General features: G+C 39.6%; 1 protein-coding gene across 1 annotated transcript in view; it reads left to right on the forward strand.

Moving 5' to 3' along the window:
- The window catches only part of Ktn1 (kinectin 1), a 136,297-nt gene that overhangs the window by 50,550 nt on the left and 63,279 nt on the right, over positions 1 to 22,468 (forward strand). The window contains exons 4-9 of the mRNA XM_045153896.1: positions 1,108 to 1,278; positions 4,297 to 4,427; positions 10,080 to 10,196; positions 15,125 to 15,265; positions 19,761 to 19,867; positions 20,817 to 20,949. Of these exons, the coding sequence (XP_045009831.1) occupies positions 1,108 to 1,278; positions 4,297 to 4,427; positions 10,080 to 10,196; positions 15,125 to 15,265; positions 19,761 to 19,867; positions 20,817 to 20,949 (800 nt within the window). The remainder of the gene's footprint in view (positions 1 to 1,107; positions 1,279 to 4,296; positions 4,428 to 10,079; positions 10,197 to 15,124; positions 15,266 to 19,760; positions 19,868 to 20,816; positions 20,950 to 22,468) is intronic.

Below are 22,468 nucleotides of genomic sequence, written 5' to 3' on the forward strand. Positions count from 1 at the left end.
GGGCCAGCTTGTGTATCTGGCTTACATGGGTCTTGGGGAATTGAACCTGGGTTCTTAGGCTTTGCAGGCTAACGCTTTAACTGCTGAGCTATCTCTCCAGCCCTAAAAGTTATTATTTATTTGGTTTTTTTTGAGGTAGGTCTTCTTGCTCTAGCTCAAGCTGATCTGGAATTCACTATGTTTTCTCAGGGTGGCTTCAAACTCAATGGCAATCCTCCTACCTCTGCCTCCCAAGAGCTGGGATTAAAGGCATGTGCCACCACGCCGGCATTGGTATATTATTTTTAAAAAAAATACTTTTATTTATTTGCAAGCAGAGTGAGAGAAAGAGGGGCAGGGAGAGGGAGAGGATGGGTGCGACAGGGCCTCTTGCCACTGCAAACAAACTCCAGATGCACATGCCACTTTTTGCATCTGGTTGTATGTGGGAACTAGGGAATCTAATATGGGCTTTCAGGCTTTGCAAGCAAATGCCTTTAACCACTGAGCCATCTCCCCAGCCCTTAAGGTGTATTAAAATTAAAAGTTATCCGCAAGGAAAAAGAACTGATTTTTGTATTTGGCTTATGAAAGGACCTTAATTGAAAATAATTCCTTGTGGGCTGAGGATATGGTTTAATTGATAGAATTCTTGCCTTACATGCACAAAGCTCTGGGTTTGATTCCCAGTACTACATTAAACTGAACTTGATAGCCCACACCTATCTATAATCTCAGGTGGAGGCAGAAGAATCAGAAATTCAGAGTCATCTTCAACTACATATTGAGTGAGTTTTGGAGCCACTTGTAAGAAGGATTCAATAAAGTATCAGCATAAGTAAAAATAGTTTTCCTAGAACACTAGTGAAATTTGAGTAGAGTATCTTATGTTTAGGCATAAAAATTCATTTTTATATGACTTAGTTTATTGTAACTATTATTGGTACTTTAGAAGTAAGAGTGTTTTGACTTATTAAATAATAAAAGCAATTTAAAACCAAATTGAACTAATGTTAGGGATTTGAAAAATTTTGCATTTATCATTAAATTTACGTGTGCCTGCATATTGTTTAATTACTCTGTTCTTAAAACCCCACTAATTAAAATTTTATTTACCTTAAATTACAGTCTTGGTAGATGAACCCCTTATTCATGCCTCTACTTATATTCCTTTAATGGATAATGCTAACTCAAATCTTGTGATGGATAAGAGAGAAATTATTGATCTGATTAAACCCGACCAAATAGAAGGGATGCAGAAATCTGGGGCCAAAAAACTGAAGATTGAAACTGACAAAGGTAATACATACAAAAATATGGTGATCTGTTACAGTGTAAAATCATGTTTTTGATTCTGGACCCAAGTACATTTGCTCATAGAGTCAGTGTATTGGAAAAGACTAATAGGATCCCTGAAGTAAAGGACTTAATTAATGATAGTCCTGTAGGCCAGGGCTACTCAGACTTATTCCACTTGTGATCCCTTTTTGCCTGAGAAGTTTTTTATTTTAAACTTTTTTTTGTTTGTTAATTTTTATTTATTTATTTGAGAGTGACAGAGAGAGAGAAAGAGGCAGAGAGAGAGAATGGGCATGCCAGGCTTCCAACCACTGCAAACAAACTCAGGATGCGTGCGCCCCCTTGTGCATCTGAATAACATGAGTCCTGGAAAATCAAGCCCTTGAACTAGGGTCCTTAAGTTTCACAAGCAAGCGCTTAACCGCTAAGCCATCTCTCCAGCCCCTGAGAAGTTTTTAATGCAACTCTGATTATATAGGTATATAAAATGGATATATAAACAGGCCTTTACTGATAATCATAGAACAATTCATTTTGAAACAATTCTTTGACATACATTAACTATTACCATTTATTTATTAAAGACAAAAAGCCAATTTGCCTAGCGTGGTAGCTCACGTCTTTAATCTCAGCACTTGGGAGGCAGAGGTAGGCGTTAACTATGAGTTCAAGGCCAGCTTGGGACTACAGAGTGAGTTCCAGGTCAGCCTGGGCTAGAGTGAGACCCTACCTTGAAAAAACTTTAAAAAAAACCTCAAAAAACAAATGGCTATGCTTCATTGTTTTTCTGAGTTGGTTGGTAGTTTGATTTTATAGTTGTTAATGTTGAGATTGCCACTTAACATAAATGCAAACTGGCAGAAGTATGTTTAAAAACCCATATCAGAAATTGTTCTGAATTCTATCCCAAGCCAAAATTCATTCAACTTTTTTAAAGTTCAATTTAGCCACTCAAACAGCAGCTTTTAAAATCAAGCATTTTAACACAATACAATCCAAGGACATACTCTTTTGATATATGATGAGGAATGATGGTAGGAAAACACTAAATATCTTCATTTTCAACAATTAAACCATTATTTCTATAAGAGCTGAAAACTTTGATGTACAGAAAATCATGTAGTTCACAACATGTAGTAGTGTGAAATCTCAGCTGAGGGATTTCCGGCACCATCTGTTGTTGCTGTGTGGCATGACTCTTGTGCAGTGCGAATGTGCGAGTTGTCTGTTCAGAACCAAGGCTGTGATGGAGTCACATGATGCAACACTTGGAGTTCATTTTGTGTGTGATTGTGAATTACTTTTTGATTTTTGTCTTCATGTGTTCAGAAACCTTCTTTCCAGATATTTACAACCCCACATTTAGTTCTGTAGCCTACAGTTTTAAGAAGCTGGTTTCCAGCCATCCTTTCTGTTTGTTTTGTTGTTTGTTTTGTGTTTTTCCAGGTAGGATCTCATTGTAGTCCAGGCTGACCTGGAATTCACTATGTAGTTTCAGGGTAGCCTCAAACTCATGATGATCCTCCTACTCTGCCTCCCGAGTGCTGGGATTAAATGTGTGTGCCACCATGCCTGGCATTCTTTTTTGTTTTATTTATTTATTTGAGGGAGGGAGGGAGGATGGGTGTGCCAGGGCCTCCAGCCACTACAAATGAAGTCTAGAAGCATGCACCACCTTGTGCATCTGGCTTAGGTGGATTCTGGGGAATCCAATGTGGGTTCTTTGGCTTTGCTGGTAAGTGCCAACTGTAAAACCATCTCTCCAGCTCTCTTTTTTTTTTTTTCATTTTTAAAAATTTTTTGTTTATTTTTATTTATTTATTTGACAGTGACAGAAAGAGAGAGGAAGAGGCAGATAGAGAGAAAGAGAATGGGTGCACCAGGGCCTCCAGCCACTGCAAACGAACTCCAGACGTATGCGTCCCTTGTGCATCTGGCTAACATGGGTCCTGGGGAATCGAGCCTTGAACCGGGGGTCCTTAGGCTTCACAGGCAAGCGCTTAACCGCTAAGCCATCTCTCCAGTCCTTTTTTTCATTTTTTTAATAGACTATTTTTAGCTGGTCACATGCCTATAATTCTAACATCTTGGAGACTTTGGTAGGAGGGTTAGGAATTCAAACCCAGTTGGGCTGTATTTATAGTGAGGCACTGTTTAAAAAATTTTTTTTAAAGCGGAATTTTAAGTTCATAGCAAAATTGAATGGAAAGTACACAGTTTGCATATGCCCTTCAACCCCACACGTGTCCACATCTGCATTTAAAACTTTTAATACATCTGAAGCATGAAAGGCCCTTTGGAGTCTGATGTTCTTGAAGCAAGGGAGGTTAATGCTTAATAAGGAGCTCTAGGAGAACTGAGGTAGGTGAATACAGGTGATATTTCATATATGCATTGTTTTAATGCCAGAATCATTTATATAGATTTGATCTTTGTATAAGCAGATTTCACTTTTAAAATTACCTTAAGTTTATTTTCTCATGGATGGAATATGTTTTACATACCAGGATTCTTAAGTTAAATGACATGGTGAATATATCCCATCCAACAGCCCATGGGTCATAGGCATCTGCAAACAACTGTGCATAGTTGTGAATGTGGCCCAGCCCAAACTTGTGAACCTACTTAGACATAAGATTTTTTTTGTTTTGTTTTGCTATGGTTTTTGGTAATTATTGGATGTTCTTGATTGTGAGCTTTGTAGGTGGGGCTTCAAAGATTGGACATACCTACTAGTTCTTTTTTAAAGTGAGGGCATATTGGTATTTTAGTATACTGCAATATGGATAAACTTTATTTTTGGTAGCTGATGTAATTATTTCACGGTACAGGTGATAAACAATTCTTTCTCTCTAACCTGGAACCAACCTAGTTTTTTGATCTGAAGTGTAAGTCTGTTTTCTCTTGGCTGTTGACTGGGCTGGGATTCTTGATATTTCTTTTTGATGATGTAGTAGCCTGTGTCTCTAAATACCAACATTCCCACTCCCTTCATTTCTTCTTCTTTTTTTAATTAAGAAAATGCTGAAGTGAAATTTAAAGATTTCCTTCTGTCCTTGAAGACAATGTTGTTTTCTGAAGAGGAGGCTCTTTGTGTTGTAGACCTGCTGAAGGAGAAGTCTGGCGTGATACAAGATGCTTTGAAAAAGGTAAGCATAGGTTTTGATAATAGGCAGAGTTGTGAACAGTGGTTGGAAACTTACTCAATGAGGTTTCTGTCATAGCAGTTATTTTTTGTGTGCCTAGGATGTGTGGTGTGTGTAGTATATGCATAGGTATGTGTTGATGAGGCGTCCCATGCACTCACCTGTGGCAAGTGGAATAAAATATTCCATGACTCTGTCATTCACTCAGCTGATTTTTTTTTTTCTTGCCACAGGCTCTCTTACTGATTCTAGAGCTTGCTGTTCATGAGCCTTAGCAATTCTCTGGTCTCACCTCCTGCAGGACTGGGGTTTTAGACATGTGTGGCTGTGCCCAGCTGTCCATGTGGGTTATGTAGATTCAAACTCACATGGTCTCTGGTCACCCCCTTAGGCTCTCATGCCTGCACAAGAAGCATACTTAATTGTGAGCTATCTCTTCAGCTCAATTTAATTACTTTCTTATGCCTATCCTTAATACCCTGAGCTTAATACCAGTCACATCTAAATGTTCTGCAGTACCTTCGGAAATGATTTCATATACCCATGCTAATCTATGTACTTATTTTGTCATGCATGTTTTGAGTCATCTGCTTTGTTAAAAGCCAATTGCTTAATGTAAGTATTATGATTTTTGTAGTTTTAACATTATTTGGTCTATAACTAAGTTGAATCAGGCTTTGCTTTGATTAGAAGTATTAAAAGTTAGGGGTGGGAAGATGGCTCAGTGATTAAAGGTGCTTGCCTGCAAATCCTGTTGACCCAGGTTTGATTTCCCCAGTAGCCATGTGAAGCCAGAAGCTCAAAGTTACACATGCTTCTGCATCAATAAGAGGTCCTGCAGTGTCTCTTCTCTCTTTCTATTTCTCAAAAGAAGGGGGAAAAAAAGACACAGGCAGGTGACTTCTGGATGGAATATACGGAATACTGTTAGGAACAAAAATTGTATATTCAAAGGATCCTGGGGCTTTTGTTGTTGAGCATGCATTCCAAAGTGTCTATGTTTGTGTGTATGTAATATTTCCCTCCAAAAATAATTTGGGTGGCAGAATCACTGGTATGACAAAGAATTTATAAAATTAAAACAAATGAACTTCTAAAACCAAATCTCATTATTCTTTTTAAAAAATTTTTAAAAATTTAAAAAAAGTTTTATTTATTCCAGAGGGAGAGAAAGAGAAAGACACACACAGAGAGAATGAATGAGAATGAGAATATGAATGAGAAGGGGCACACCAGGACTGCTAGCCACTGCAAACAAACTCCAGATGCATGCACCACCTTATGCATCTGGCTTATGTGGGTGTCCTGGGGAATTGAACCTGGGTCCTTTGACTTTGCAGGCAAGCACCTTAACCACTAAGCCATCTCTCCAGCCTGATTTTATTTTTTAATTAACTGTGAACTTTACTGTATGAACAAATTGTGTGTTGGTCCCATTCCTCTAGTTTTATCCTCTTATGTCTCCTCTTCACTGCACCTATCCCACTGAGTCTACTCCTCAGTGGGGTTTTTGGTGTTCGTAACCCCAACGTATCAGTCTCTGTGGGAGGGCGGGTGAGCAATGCCTCAGGATGCTCCTTCCTACCCTGTGGCTCTTACCGCATTTCCCTACCTTCTTCCATAATGTTACCTGAGCCTTGGCAAGTGTGTAAGTCTACTTTAGTGTTGAGCTCTCTGCATACTCTGGATTTCTGCTTTCATGAGTTCTGAGTGTCCTCAGTGTCTGTCACCATGTCCCTGGAGCAGATTGTCAGAAAAGCATTGAAAACAACACTCATGTTTAGATCATTATTGTGAACATTATTCTTAAAGGTCATGCTCACTATACTGTTGTGTACTTTGTCCTATGGAAAACGTGGCAAGTTTGCATTTCTTAACTTGTATAAGGTTCAGTATTAATTTTCCTTATTCTTTTTTTTTTAATATTTTTTGTTCATTTTTTATTTATTTATTTGAGAGCGACAGACACAGAGAGAAAGACAGATAGAGGCAGATAGAGAGAGAGAGAATGGGCGCGCCAGGGCTTCCAGCCACTGCAAACGAACTCCAGACGCGTGCGCCCCCTTGTGCATCTGGCTAACGTGGGACCTGGGGAACCGAGCCTGGTACCGGGGTCCTTATGCTTCACAGGCAAGCGCTTAACTGCTAAGCCATCTCTCCAGCCCCAATTTTCCTTATTCTTATGCATGATGCATATGCACACACATGCACATGCAACATGCACACACATGCACAGCTCACCCACCTACTTACTTGCTGTAAAACCTTGAGTAACATTTAATTTTATCTTAAAATAAAGATCACTCTAGCCTTTCCTGTGGTAATTTCTTTTTTTTCTTCAATTTTTATTAACATTTTCCATGATTATAAAAAATATCCCATGGTAATACCCTCCTTCCCCCCCCCCCCCGTGGTAATTTCTATTTTCACATTCCTCTTAGCCCTCTAATCTAATTTTAATTGAATTTTAAGAGGTAAGCCAGGTTCTTTATTCACTGCTTTTAAACTGTGGTGGTTTTCTTTATGTGTAGAACATAATACCAATTCCTTAGCATGCCTGTGTCCCCTTTTCTCTGCAGTTATAGCTAATGACTTTTCCCTCCCATCCTCTGACTACATTTCACTTGGACTTCTCTACTTCCTCACACACACTGAACTTTTCTCGTTTCCAGTATCATTTTCTCATATAAACCTAATCTGAGATTGCACTGTCAGTTGTTCTTGTGCTGTTAGATTGACTTTGTCAGCATCCAAGTCTTTTCATGCTTCCCCGTATCTCTACAGTGCATCTGACAAATCTGTGGCATTTATGAATGGGTATGCTGGTTAGACTGTGTGGTATCGCCATGCTCTACAGAAGTAAGGTGTTTGAGGGCAGTTGGTGAATGAGGTAAATCTAAGTGACTTGGAATATAAAGGCACATATTGTGTTGTAAGGAATGTTCTTGATTGAAGAACTTGTCTTGTGCTTTTCAGTTTATCATACTTATGTAAAGAATTTGTCCTTTTTTATATTTGTGTGAGAGTGAGAGAGAGAATGGGTATGCCAGGGTCTCTAACCATTGCAAACAAACTCTAGAAGCATGTGCCACCATGTGCATCTGCTGGGTACTGGGGAATTGAACATGGGTCCTGTGGCTTTGTTGGCAAGTACCTTAACCATTAAGCTATCTCTCCAGCCCAGGAGCTCTTAGTTGTTTGTGGAAATTGGGGAAAGCTCACAGTAGGGACAAAACATCAAAATAAGTTACTCCATAGCTGTTTCAAATTACTGGCTTTTTTTTTTTTTTCCAAGGTAGGGTCTTATTCTAGCCTAATCTGACTTAGATTTCACTATGTAGTCTTAGGGTTGCCTCAAACTCACAGTGACCCTCCTACTTTTTTGCCTTCCAATTGCTGGGACTAAAGGTGTGTGTCATCATTTCCTGCCCCAAATTACTTTTAATGTTTAAAAACTAATGAGCTGGGGCTGGAGAGATGGCTCAGCAGTTAAAAGCACTTGCTTGCAAATCCTGATAGCCTGGGTTTGATTTCCTACTACCCATGTAAAGCCAGATATACAAAGTGGCACATGAGTACAGAATTAATTTGCAGTGGTAAGAGGCCCTGGTATACCCATATTCATATTCATTCTCTTTTCTCTGCTTGCATATAAATCATTAGTAAAAATTAATATCCATAAAAATGCTTTAAGTGCTTGTGTTCTGACTAAGGATGTTACTAGTGGCTTATGGGGGATAAGACTACTTACTTTATTGACCAGCTTTAAACTAAAGGCTGAATGGTAAATCAGATTGTCTTTGATTTTTGCTTTAGGTAGGCCCAGGAAGGAGTTAAGGATTCATTAAGAATAGCATTTGACAAAAGGGAGGTGTTTTAAAATTTTTCACCTTCCCTCTCTTCTTTTCCCCTTGAGTTGTTTGGTTTTAGATTCATATCTTCTTGATCTTAGTTTTTCATTTAATAACTGGTTATACATTTCTTTTTTATTGCTAAAATATTTTTATTTATTTGCAAGCAGAGAGTAAGAGAGAGACACAGAGAGAGAAAGAATAGAGAATGGGCACACAAAGTCCTCTTGCCACTGCAAATGACTTCCAGATTAATGTACTATTTTGTGCATCTGGCTTTACATGGATACTGGAGAATTGAGCCCAGACTATCAGGCTTTGCAAGCAAATACCTTTAATCACCAAGTCACCTCTCCAGGCCCATGATTATACATTTTTTTATAGTGGCAGAAAGGTAACAATTTGGGAAAAGAACCCATTATCACCAATGTATATGGATATGAGAAGTGGTGAAAGCTCATGAATAAGCTCTGGGAATTACTGAAGGAGAAACCTCAGGAGACAGTGGAATCCCAGAAACTTTGGAAGGACAGAAAGCTGGGGCCAGGGAGAGGAGGGCAACAGCAACATATTTTAAAGAGGTCAAAGTAAAGATTGAAAAACCACGTTTTATGGCCTTACTGAAAATAGTTCCATTTTAGATATAGACTGTAAATAGATGGCAGACGAGTGGTAAAGATACGAATGGGTGTCTGTCAGGAATAAGCTTAGCAGAACAGGAAGAGCAGAGCACCAGGTACACGGTTTGCAGAACTGGAGGAAATGCTGTGTTGTTTGTTCACACGTGCCCATGTGTTAAAGTTGCATGGCGCTTGTGATTTATATCTGGTGTACAGAAGAAGGGCCAGGACTCTAGAGTCCACCTTCTGTATACTTCTTCCTTAAGATTTCCTGACAAGAACGTTCCTGTCTGAAACTTGAAACTTGGTGGTTGTTCTTCTTGTCAGATGTTGGGGGTGTATGTGGGTTTACTTTTGGGGAGCGTGCCCACTACCATTAGAGTAGCTGTGCTTGTGATCTGTCTCTCTGCAGTATTGCCATGTTACAACAGTGATGAGCACTGCTATTTTGTCTTTCTGTGTACGAGTTTGAGACTACACATATGATTATTTAGTGGTTTCATGTTCTCTCTTGATCTTGTAGAAAGAAAAAGAGGGAAATTGGTATTTTTTTACTTCAGTAAAAATTCTTTGTCAAAATTTGTTTCTTGGTTCATTTTTATCTGCATTAGTCAACTTTGTGTTGCTAGGATAAAATACCTGACAAAAATCAGTTTAAGGGAGCAAGGGCTTATTTTAATTTACAATTCCAGGTCATAGTACATCATGGCGGGAGCTTGAGGCATCTGGTAGCATTCAGCACTGTGAGGAAGCAGAGAGTGACAGATGCTGCTATTTAGACTGTTCTTTTATATACATACATGTATATTCCAAACCTCAGATCACAGTTCAGGTAGATCTTTCCACTTTAACTAGTATATTTATTCTTGCTGGGCGTGGTGGCATATGCCTTTTACCCCAGTGTTCAGGAGGCAGAGTTAGGAAGATCACCATGAGTTCAAGGTCACCCTGAGACTACATAGTGAATTCCAGGTCAGACTGGGATAGAGTGAAACATATATACATACATATATACACACATACATGCATACATGCATACATATATATTATATATTTTTTTACTCTTTCGTGGTAGGGTTTTACTCTAGCCCAGGCTATGACTCAAGGACTCTCAATATTAGATCCTGCATTTTCATTAGCCCATATTAGCAATGACTAATTGTATGTTGATTTCTCAATTGTAGTCGAGTAAAGGAGAGTTGACTGCACTTCTGCATCAGCTTCAGGAAAAGGAGCGGTTGCTGACTGCTGTCAAGGAAGATGCTGCTGCTACAAAGGAGCGCTGTAAGCTTTTAACCCAGGTAAAGACATCTTAGCTTCAGTGGTATACTTCTCAGTCAGAAGCAATGATAGGGTTAAAGTTTTTCCATGTTCTTTCAGTTATTATTATTTTTTTTTGAGGTAGGGTTTCTCTCTACTCCTGGCTGACCTGAAATTCACTATGTAGTTTTTGGGTGGCCTTGAACTAATGGTGATCCTCCTACCTCTGCCTCCCAAGTGCTGGGATTAAAGGTGTGTGCCACCACGCCTGGCTTGAATTATTTTTATGTGATAAATTTTTAAAAATATTTTTATTACTTACTTGTAAGAGAATGTAGAGAAAGGAGCATAGGGCCTCCCACCACTGCAAATGAACTCTAGATGCATGTATCTGGCTTTATGTGAGTCCTGAGGAATCAAACCCAGGCCATCAGGCCTTATAAGTAGGCACCATCTTTCCAGCCCGGTTTATTTTTTAACATTTTTACTGACAGCTTCCATAATTATGGACAGTATCCATGATAATTACCTCCCTACTTTCCCCTTCAGAAATCTACCCTCCATCATATCCCCTCCCCCCTTAGTTAGTCTCTCTTATTTTAATGTTACCGTCTTTTCCTCCTGTTATGAAGGTCTTGGGTAGGTGGTGCCAGGCACTGCAAGGTCATAGATATCCAGGCCATTTTGTGTCTGGAAGATTGCATTATAAGAAGTTCTATCCTTCCTTTGGCTCTTATATTCTTTCCACCACCTCTTCCATGATGGACCCTGAGCCTTGGAAGTTATGACAGAGATGTCTCAGTGCTGAACACTCCACTGTCATTTCTTTTCAGCACTATGATGAGTTTTTTTTAAAAATTTTTATTTATTTATTTATTTGAGAGTGACAGACACAGAGAGAAAGACAGATAGAGGGAGAGAGAGAGAATGGGCGCGCCAGGGCCTCCAGCCTCTGCAAACGAACTCCAGACGCGTGCGCCCCCTTGTGCATCTGGCTAACGTGGGACCTGGGGAACTGAGCCTCGAACCGGGGTCCTTAGGCTTCACAGGCAAGCACTTAACCGCTAAGCCATCTCTCCAGCCCTATGATGAGTTTTGAGTCAACCCAGTGGTCACTGCCATCTGAAAAGAGAAGCTTCTCTAACCAAAAGTAAGAGTAGCATTAGCATTAGTATATGGATATGAATATTAAGAAAAATGCTTACAGGGCATAATATGTGCATTTAGCCAGACAACAACAGGTGTTACTTCCCTAGGGCTCATAACCTCCCCTGCCATAGGCTTTTGACTAGGCTTTCAGTACCAGACATGTATTCCCTCCTTTGGAACGGGCCTCCAGTCCAGTTAGAGAACAGTTGTTTTCCCCCATAACGGACATGCCACTGTTGGACCTTTTGGCACATTTGGACTGTCTGGCTGGTATTAAGGCTTGCAGTGTTCACTGCTGTTTATCACTATTGATGACTTTCTCCCATACAGCTACATAGTGTAGCTTTTTTCAATTGTCTGTTAGCTTGAAATGGGACTTTTGAGGATTCAGACACAAACCTCAAACCTGAGCTCGTGTCTGCTTTACCAAAGAATTGAAATAAAGCACGTATTGAGAAGGATACTTTTAGTGAGTTAATTATATTTTATTTCATAAAATTGCCAAACCAAAGGGTGATGAGTGGGTACATCCATGTGGTCTAAGGGCCCACATAAACATCCATGGGCCTAGAAAAAAATGTGAAATAGAGAGGCTTTTAAAAATAAGTTAACAGGGCTGGAGAGATGGCTTAGCGGTTAAGGTACTTACCTGTGAAGCCTAATGTTCTACTCTCCAGGTCCCACATAAGCCAGACGCCCAGTGACACAAGCGTGCAAGGCTGTACATGTACACAAGGGGACACAAGTATCTGGAGTTTGATTGCAGTGGCTGAAGTCCCTGACATACCAATTCTCTCTCTAGGTCAGTTTTTTGGGTTTGCCTAAACAAACAAACAAACAAACAAACAAACAAACAAAAAACCCCAAGTCAACAACATATTATCCTTTCCCACTCCTAGAGCAGCTAACCTGCCAGAGTGGGAAGGAGAGAACCTTACCGGTGGTGAAAACCTTAAGTGCTGAGAGGTGAGCAGTCTGGAAGCCGGAAAAGAGAAATAAAGCAAAACTCACCCAAAGCCTCGTGAACAGCCAGCTTTTTATCTTGGGTCCTGGGCTGAACCCAGATGTCAGTACACTTGGGTGCAGCATCTGGAAGGAGCCAGGTCCAAACTCCACAGTCACCTAAGCAATTCCTAACCTGCGGCAGCTGCTGCAGACAGCAGGGTGGATGTGCCACGTTAAGACCTATGGGTCTTCCTGTCTAAATGCCCCCCTCCCCAATGCTACCCATTTCCCTCTCAAGCTGGTCCATAGGGAGGAAGTTTTCACTTCAGCTCTGTCTTGATTACTCAGTGACCTGCAGCCCAAGCGTGTAGAGTCTTCAGCAGTAGCATCTTACCATCAGGCCTCCTTCCTCGTAAAGTGCTTGTTTCTCCATTGAGTGCATGGATTTAAGATGCCTTCAACCTTACTCTGATGGCATGAAGAGGTTGAATGGCTTCCTTGAATATAAGTCTTTATGTAACATTGAAATAAATAATAAAGGTCAGTGGAAACACCGGGTTAATTAAAGTTGTAAGCAGGCTTCCTTATAATTAGCTTTAGTATAGTTTTTTTTTTTTTTTGGCCTGTTTTAAAATAAATCCAAATACATTAACTACTTTTTTGTGTGTTGTGTGCATGAGTATGTGTTTGTGTGTGTGTACATACTTATTTGTTGGCCATGAGTGTGCGCATACCTGTGGAGGACATAGGTTGACATCCAGTGTCTTATTTGATTGCTTTCCACCTTATTTCCTTGTCCTCCCCGCCAGTGCCCCCGTGGTTTTCTGCTCTAGCCCAGGTTGACCTGGAATTCACTCTGTAGACTCCAGTGTGGTCTCCTCCCTTTGCCTCCTGAGTGCTGGGCTTAAAGTCATGTGACACCACATGCTCTATTGCTGAACTTGGCCCTCACTGACTGGGCTAGGCAACCTAGCTAGGAAGCCCCTGGAATCTTCTTGTCTTTTCCTCCCCAGTGCAGGGATTACATTTGTGCCACCACAAATTGCTGGGAACCTGAACTCAGGTCTTCATACTTGCACAGCAAATACTTTGACCTCCTCAGCCATTTTCCCAGACTTTTTAACTACTTTGGTTTTTGTTCCTAAGTTTTATTCATGAATTCATACAAAATATTCCAGACCAGTGGTGTGTGTGTGTGTGTGTGTGTGTGTGTGTGTGTGTGTGTGTGTGTGTAGGGTCTTCCTCTAGCCCCATCTGACCTGGAATCCACTCTGTAGTCTCAGGCTGGCATCAGACTTACGGTGATCCTCCCACCTCTGCCTCCTGAGTGTTGGGATTAATGTTGTGTGCCACCATACCCGGCTCTAGACCAGTGTTTTAATCTTCATCTTCCTCCTCCTCTTCATCCTCATTAATCTGAAAGTAACATAATTTGGAACTCTCTTGCTGTTAGCAACTGTGTATAACCAATCATGTAGGTTATGCTTCAAATATTTTTTGGTGAGGTATTTAAATACCTTTTGGACAAAAGCACCTCAGAAGTTACAGTGATCTTGCCCTTGCTCTTCTCAGTGGTTACAATCCCTCCACCAAGGTTCCCAGCCTTTCCATTCTCTTTGATTATCTCTTGGAGGCACTGCTTGAAATTGGAAGCATCTGTGATTATGTCTTCTACTGGGTGGTTGCAGTCGAGGGTGAACTTCAGAACCTGCTTCTTTTTTTGACTCCTTTCCTCCCTTTCTCCCTCCCCTCCCCTTCTCTTCCCCTTTTCCCCTCCTTTTTTCTTTTCCCTTCCTCTCTACTCCCTTCCCTTCTCTTTTTATGAGATAGGGTCTCCCTGTAGTTCAGACTGACCTGGGATTAACTATGTAGACTCAGGGTGGCCTCAAACTCATGGTGATCCTCCAACCTCTGCCTCTTTAGTGCTGGGATTAAAGGCGTGTGCCACCATGCCAGGTGCCATGGTGACAGTGGAGCAGAAAGGGCTTAACTACTTTTTGACAACCCATTGTCCTGATGCTTAAGATATGTATATCTCGTGACCAAAGTTAACTACATTAAAAATACGGACTGAGGGCTGGAGAGATGGCTTAGCGGTTAAGCGCTTGCCTGTGAAGCCTAAGGACCCCGGTTTGAGGCTTGGTTCCCCAGGTCCCACATTAGCCAGATGCACAAGGGGGTGCACGCGTCTGGAGTTCGTTTGCAGAGGCTGGAAGCCCTGGCGCACCCTCTCTCTCTCTCTCTCTGTCTTTCTCTCTGTGTCTGTCGCTCTCAAATAAATAAATAAAAAATTAAAAAAAAATACTGACTGATCAAAATAAAAGCTTGTTACCTACCTAATGATTTTGTGTGTGTGTGTTTTGAGATAGAATCTTGCTGTAGTTCAGGCTGAGCTGGAATTCACTCTGTAGTCCCAGGCTAACCTTGAACTCATGACAGTTCTCCTACCTCTGCCTCCTTAGTGTTAGGCGTATACCACTAAGCCTGGTCCTACTTAATATTTTTGACTACCTATTTTTTTTTTTTGTATGCAGTTAATTACAGTACTTTTTTGATTTTTTTGAGGCAAGGTTTTATGTAGCCCAGGATGGCCTTCCATTTACTGTGTTGCTGAGGATGACTTTGCATTCTGAACCTCCTTTCTCCATTTCCAAATGCTGGGAATTTACACATGTACCCCATTCCTGGGCCTGGTCTTGTGCTTTTGTATAAATATACTTAGTATATATATATTTTTTTTAAAAAGATGTATGCTACAAGTCAATATAACAACTTGAATTTTACTGGTATTGCAGTTTTTTTAATGTCAGGCTTGTAATGTAGCACCTTCTCCATATCATGTTCTTTGTAATCTCTTTTCTGCTTACTTTTCTAGGAGATGCTGGCAGAGAAAGAACGAAGCAGTGTAGTTATAGCAAGGATGAAAGATCGGATTGGAACATTAGAAAAGGAACACAATGTGTTTCAGAACAAAATGCATGTCAGTTATCAAGAGACCCAACAGATGCAGATGAAGGTATACTTGAATTCTTGGAAATTGAGATTAAGTGTGTGTATTCATTTAATTAGCAAACTTTTATTAACTGTCTTGTACTTGGAAGGCCCTGTGCTGTGATACTGACAAACAGTAGCTAGTTAAACTCCTCCAAGTTGTTATGTAAACAGATTTTCTGGGTGGGGGCTGGAAGCAGATAAAGAAATACATACTGTGACTGTAGAGGTAAGCATGATGTAATTTGGTTTTTGTTTTTTTTTGGGGGGGGTTTTTGAGGTAGGGTCTCACTCTGGTCCAGGCTGACCTGGAATTAACTCTGTCATTTCAGGGTGAACTCATGGTGATCCTCCTACCTCTGCCTCCCGAGTGCTGGGATTAAAGGCGTGCGCCACCACGCCCAGCTGCATTATGTAATTTGGAACTGTGCAGTTAGGAGGTAGGAAAGAGAAACATTGTGAAGGTTGTTAGATGTTATATCCAGACTGAGCTGAACTGTCAAGTGAGAGTAAAGAAATGGGCACTGGACATGAGTTACTTGATGTGGTTCTTTTCTTTTTCCCTCCCTCCCTCCGTCCGTCCATCTGTCCGTCTGTTCTTTCCTCCCTCTTTCAACTCCCTGAAGATAGTGGTTCAGTTGGTATGTTTTAGGCCTAGGAGTGTGGTTGCACTTTGTGAGAAATAAAGTAAGAGTTGTTATTGGGAGCCAGGGTCACAGTGAAGAAAAGGTCTAGAGAAGTAGGTAATGTTCAGTGCTAGAGGGCATGTATGCCTGAAGCTAGGGCAGTCAGTGAAGGAATTGCAGCAAGCCAGCTGGGCCCTTCCTAGTGTTTTTTTTTTGGTTGTTTCGTTTTTCAAGCTAGGGTCTCACTGTAGCTCAGGCTGACCTGGAATTTACTATGTAGTCTCAGGGTGTCTTTGAACTCATGGCAATCCTCCTACCTCTGCCTCCCGAGTGCTGGGATTAAAGGCGTGTAGAACCACGCCCGACCTGCCTTGCTAGTGTTTTTAATTAACACTCTAGCAGTATGCAGAGTAGAATATGAGGTACTTGGTGGAAGGAAGACTTTTTCAGGTATTCTCAGGTCAGAGCAGACAAGTGCCACCCACATGTTGATAAGGAGATGGATTTGAGCAATACTAAAGAGTTAGATATAGTTGGTGTTTCACTCCCCCCCCCCCACCAGTTTTGGTTTAAGTGATCTTTTATTTCTTGGTATTTCATACCACCTGTAATATGTGAATATTTCATCAGTTTTAGTTCTGTCTCTTTCATGTTTATGAACTTAAGTTAGGTCTGGATCAGTGGATTCTTCCTTTCCTCTTCTTTTTTTTTCTTCTCTCCATCACTGATAGGTCTGTTGAAGAACACTGCTTGGGTTGGCTTGCCAAGTGTGATTATTATAACACTTTTCTTAATTGAGCTGTTTGGGCCATTACCTTTTTTTAAAAAAAATTTTTTAAATACCACATTTTATTTAGATTTTACAAAGGAGTGGGGAAAGGAGAAGGCTGGTAGGTGTGGGGAAATAAAGCGGGGAGAAAAGAAGTATACCACATGGAGCCCAAAAGCCCATTTGAGCCACGTGTAGTTTAGGAGTCCATGTGACCAGATACAGATCCAGGGAAAAAAGCATGGAAAGAAAAAAGAAAGCTCAAGGAGCTCCTGCCATGTGGGGAGCTGGAGAGGATAAAGAACCCATGTGGAGATTAAGGGATAGGGACCTCTTCTGGTTGTGCCTGGGCAAGTTCCCAAGAGATCAGAGAGCAAACCCCAAATTTTTGGAATTGTTATTTTTGTTTGCTGGAAGATGCTTTCATTTTGAAGGTCTGTACTACCTTGGATTTAACTCACCTAAATCAAATTCCTATATATATATATATTTTTTTTTTTTTTTTTGAGGTTGGGTCTCACTGTAGTCCAGGCTTACCTGGAATTCACTGTCTATTCTCAGGGTGGCCTTGAACCCATGGTGATCCTCCTACCTCTGCCTCCTGAGTGCTAGCATTAAAGGCATATGCCCCACTCCAGGTTTAAGTCGAATTCTTGTCTATTGATCAGGTGTTTTATTTTATTTTATTATTTTTGTAAGTATTTTTTCTCATGCTGATCCTTTGACTTCTGTTTTTCTTTCCCAGTCTATGAATAGGCTGAATATTACAGATACTGTGTAGTTATTCTTGAATTCAGTTTTTGGCTTTTATTTCATGCTAGGATAGTTATAGCCCCTTATTATTTTTTATTTCTCTTTTTCCAAATAACCTGCAATTGAGTCTAGATTTTAAGAAAATATTTTTACTAATTTATTTTTATATATTTGCTTATTTTGGGGGGAATTTTATTTATTTATTTATTTATTTTTCCGAGGCAGGGTCTCACTCATGCTCAGGCTGACCTGGAATTCACTATGTAGTCTCAGGGTAGCCTTAAACTCACTGCGATCCTACTGGGATTAAAGGCATGCGTCACCATGCCCAGCCTTTTTTTTTGTTTTTTTGAGGTAGGGTTTCACTCTAGTCCAGGCTGACCAGGAATTCACTATGTAGTCTCAGGGGCCTCGAACTCACTGTGATCCTCCTACCTCTGCCTCCTGAGTGCTGGGATTAAAGGTGTGCACCACCACGCCCAGGAAAAATGTTTTATTTTATTTATTTATTTTGGTTTTCTGGAGGTAGGATTTCACTCTAGCTCAGGCTAACCTGGAATTCACTATGTAGTCTTAGGGTGGCCTTGAACTCATGGCACTCCTCCTGAGTGCTGGGATTAAAGGTGTGTGCCACCACACCCGGCAAAATATTTTATTTTTATTTATTTGAGAGTGAGACAGAGAGTGTGTGAATGGGTGCTCCAGGGCCTCCAGCCGCTGCAAACTAACTCCAGGCACATGCTCCACCTTGTGCAACTGGCTTACATTAATACTGAGGAATTGAACCTGGGTCCTTAGGCTTCATAGACAAGTGCCTAAACTGCTAAGCCAGCTCCTGATTAATAAAATTATTTTGATCATATCACTAGTCTACTAAAAGTTTTAAAATTACTCTTTGTTACTAATAATGTTCTAGCATTTTCCTTAAAAATGTTACTAATAAAAGAAAAGAAGTGGGGCTAGAGAGATGGCATAGCAGTTAAGGGGCTTTCCTGCGAAGCTTAAGCACTCATGTTCAGCTCTCCAAGTCCCACGTAGCCAGACACACAAAGGTGAGACAAGTACAAGGCCACACATGCCCACTGGGTGGTGTGTCTGGAGTTTAGTTTCAGTGGCTGAGGTCCTGGTGTGCCAGTTCTCTCTCTATCTGTCTGAAATATATTTTTTAAACAAAAGTGAGTGACATTCTGTCCACTGCTTCTAGGTTTTACTCTCCCATCTTTCTATTTCTTAGCCATTTGAGATCTTTCTCTTATCAGTCAGGTTACTGAAGAATGATTTTTGTAGCCTTAAGTCATCTTTTCGTAATTGCTACTGACTGAAAATTTATCATGTACTTATAGCAGTATCTTTTACTGAAAACAAAAGGGAATTAAGTGAATTTATGATTTTTTACTTAATTATGTACAGAGGTTAGGATATAAATATTCCATATAAATTCTCTGAAAACTAGAAATAAATACCTTAATTTCTCCTAGCCATGCTGTTAAGATTATCAACAACTGTTAATTTCCCTTGACATGTCTTTATGTGACTGTAAGATTCAATGTTCTTTATCTTCTGATTCTGTAATTCTGAAATTAAATAAATAGAAATGAGAGGAGTGTTACAGTGGTGATTGTTGGGGTCAGGAAGAGGGGTGAATGGGATTTATTTAAGAACTATGTATATGAATGGGAATGATGGTTATATGACAGTATGCGTATGTTTTAATACCACTGGATTTGAGACATTTGAAAATTTAAGTTAAGATGGTGTGTTTTGTTATGTGTATTTACCATAGTATTAGGCAAGAATATTTTTGAATAGGTTTGTGTGATACATATTTAATTATACTCAATTTGTAAATAAATATATTTGGATATATTTTTGTTTTTAAAAATATTGTGTCTGGCATGGTGGCACATGTTTTTAATCTCAGTATTTGGGAGGCAGAGTTAGGATCACTGTGGGTTCAAGGCCAGCCTGGGCTAGAGTGAGACCTTATCTTGAACAAACTTAAAAAAAAATATGTGTATGTATATGTATTTTATGCAGTAGTAACATGTTCTGGGATCAAGACAGGCAAACTTCTGCTTATTGGGTAAGAAAGAAATCCTGAATTTTCTCTTAGTTCTGAAATTTTGTGTTCATATTTAAAACATGACGGTCACTATAATCACCTGTGTTTTTGAGTGCTGGGCTGCTTGATCTTACTTTGCACTCATCACTGAACAATTCTTCTTCAAATATCGTTAGGTTTACCTGAAAAGAATAATTTAGATTTTATTCTTCTGTTGCTTTTTACAGTCTCATCATAGTAAAATTTCTCTTACCAAGGTGGCTTTGTCAATATTTGTCTTCTCAACCTTACACGCATATATATAAAATAGTTCCAGCAGGTTCGGGAGCAGATGGAAGCAGAGATAGCTCACTTGAAGCAGGAAAATGGTATTCTGAGAGATGCTGTCAGCAACACTACAAACCAGCTGGAAAGCAAGTATGTTTGCAGGCTTTGTTTCTAATGAGATGGCAGAGTGTTTCCTCGAATCTTCAAAGTGATATTTGATAGTAACTGGCTATACTTTTAATTCATACATTTGCATCTACAGTTGAGTTATTTTCAAAAACTTGAGCTGTATATTAACTACGTATAGTCTTGATTATAAATATTATTGCTACCAGTGATGCAGTCTACAAATTTATTTAAACCATCTGTACTCTTCTAAAGTAGTTCTCCGATTTCATTATTCTGAATAGCACCTGGCATATTTTTAAAAAATCACATTCTTGAGCCATACCTTAAAAAATCCATTGGGTATATGGTGGAGCCCAGCTGATTTGTGGGCCACATGAGAAACCATATATAGAGAGTGTAGTATGCTTTTATAGTGTGGGAAAAAAGGGCAAAAATTCATAATGTGTTAAGTTTATGATTTTCTTTTAGGTTACACACAGTAAGTGCTTTCGTTGGTCACATGTTGGACTTGCTTCTTTTTCCCATTTTCTTTCTTTTTTTGCACATAGAGACAGAGAGATCAAGAGAGAAGGCATGCTAGGGCCTCTGGCTGCTGCAAACAAACTGCAGATGTATGTGCCACTTTGTGCATCCATCTTTATATTGGTACTGGGGAACTGAATCTCAGGAATCAAACCCAGGTCATTAGACTTTGCAGGCAAATACCTTAACTGCTGAGCCATCTCTCCAGCCCTAAGCATGATTTTTGATATTTTATAGTGATATTTAGAAATTGTGAAATTGTATAATTGTTATTGGAATTATTTAGGAATTACTTCAATCAAACTTGATTATTATGTCACTTCTGCTTCTTTTCACTTTTTTGTGAATGGAATTGTTGACTCAGCAAAGCTAACGTAAAACATGTTGTATTTATCTTTTATGTGTGCTTGCACTAATGGACAATTCCTAATCCAGTTACTGTTTTCAGGCAGTCTGCAGAATTAAATAAACTACGCCAGGATTATGGTAGGTTGGTGAGTGAGCTGAACGAGAAAACAGGAAAGTTCCAGCAAGAGGAAGTCCAGAAGAAGAATGCTGAGCAAGCAGTTTCACAGCTGAAGGTGACACAGTGCTGCCTTTACTTGTTATTTCATGAATAATGCAGAACTAACTCAGTGACCTAAAGGTGTATATGTAGGTTTGACAAATACAGTTTGAAGTTTCTTGAGACCCATAGTTAAGAACTCTCCCATATAGAAGTATGTCCTGATAAAAACAATTGAATGTAGGTAGACATGACTTTGAAGCTAACAACTAAAGGTTTGGGAAATGAAATTAGCTGATTAGCAGACATAAGTAAGTGGTAGAATTTCATTTTCTATATGGGAAGTAGAGTCTATATATGAGACAAAATTTACAATGTTAAAAGGCTCTTTAACATTACTTTTTCGTCCATAGCTTGAATTTCTCTATAAGTCTAATGGAACCTTTTATTTTCTTCCACATTAGAATATTTGTTTTTTCCTTTGCTTAAACACAAGACCAAGTACTACCCCAGTGGCATGCACTTGAGCCATGGTATACAAAAATCACAAACTGGTTTCAGAATGACACTTAGCATAATGAGATGCTTATGCTATGAAAAGATGTGTGAGGTTGCTTGGGCCAAATAGAGGAGAAACACATTTTCTTATCTTACATGTGCATGTTGAGAAATATCTGTTCTCTTTATTGAGTGGTGGGGTTTATTAAAAATACAGCTTAATTTATGGAAGTTAGATGTAGCCTCACTATATTAGACAGCTTTCTTTTAATATAGGTATATTACCAGTGCAATCACACCTTGAGAACCTTTCTAGAGCGATAGAGGTTTTAAAGAGTATGAGAACAGGGCTGGAGGGATGGCTTAGTGGTTGTTTGCCTTCAAAGCCAAATGATCCAGGTTCTATTCCCCAGGACGTACATTAGCCAGATGCACAAGGGGGCGCACATGTCTGGAGTTCGTTTGCAGTGCTAGGGGCCCTGGCACAGCTATTTTCTCTCTCTCTTTCTCTGTCAAATAAATAAGATACATTTTTTTTTAAAGTATGAGAATAGTTAATGAGTATAGAAATAGTCTAACTTTTTGGTTCTGTTACGAGCATGACATTGGTGTATTTTCTTTCATACTTTTGTTTGTTTGTTTGTTTTGGTGGATTTACTGCTGGGTTTTTTAGACATGGAAATGAATGTGTTCTCTATAGATATGGATAAAAATAGCACTAAAGATTAATAATCAAATCAGGCATGGTGTTGCACGCCTATAATTCCAGCACTTGAGAGGCAGAGGTAGGAGGGTCTTTGTGACTTCCAGGCTATCCTGAGATGCCATAGTTGATTCCAGGTCAGCTTGGGATAGAGAGAGACCCTACCTTGACATAACAAACACAAAAAACAAACACAAAAAGATTAATAATCATAATTATCATGTTGGATATATATACACACACACACACCTCAAAATACTCATTGACATTATTTTTTTGGCTAAGAGTTCACACTTTTTATTATTATTATTTTTTTAATTTGATTTATTAGATTTCTTTTCATCAAATACAGGCAGTTTGGTACCATTGTTTAGGCTCATCTATGATCTACCCC

Source organism: Jaculus jaculus, chromosome 7 (genome assembly GCF_020740685.1).
Source record: "Jaculus jaculus isolate mJacJac1 chromosome 7, mJacJac1.mat.Y.cur, whole genome shotgun sequence".
Taxonomy (NCBI): Eukaryota; Metazoa; Chordata; class Mammalia; order Rodentia; family Dipodidae; genus Jaculus; species Jaculus jaculus.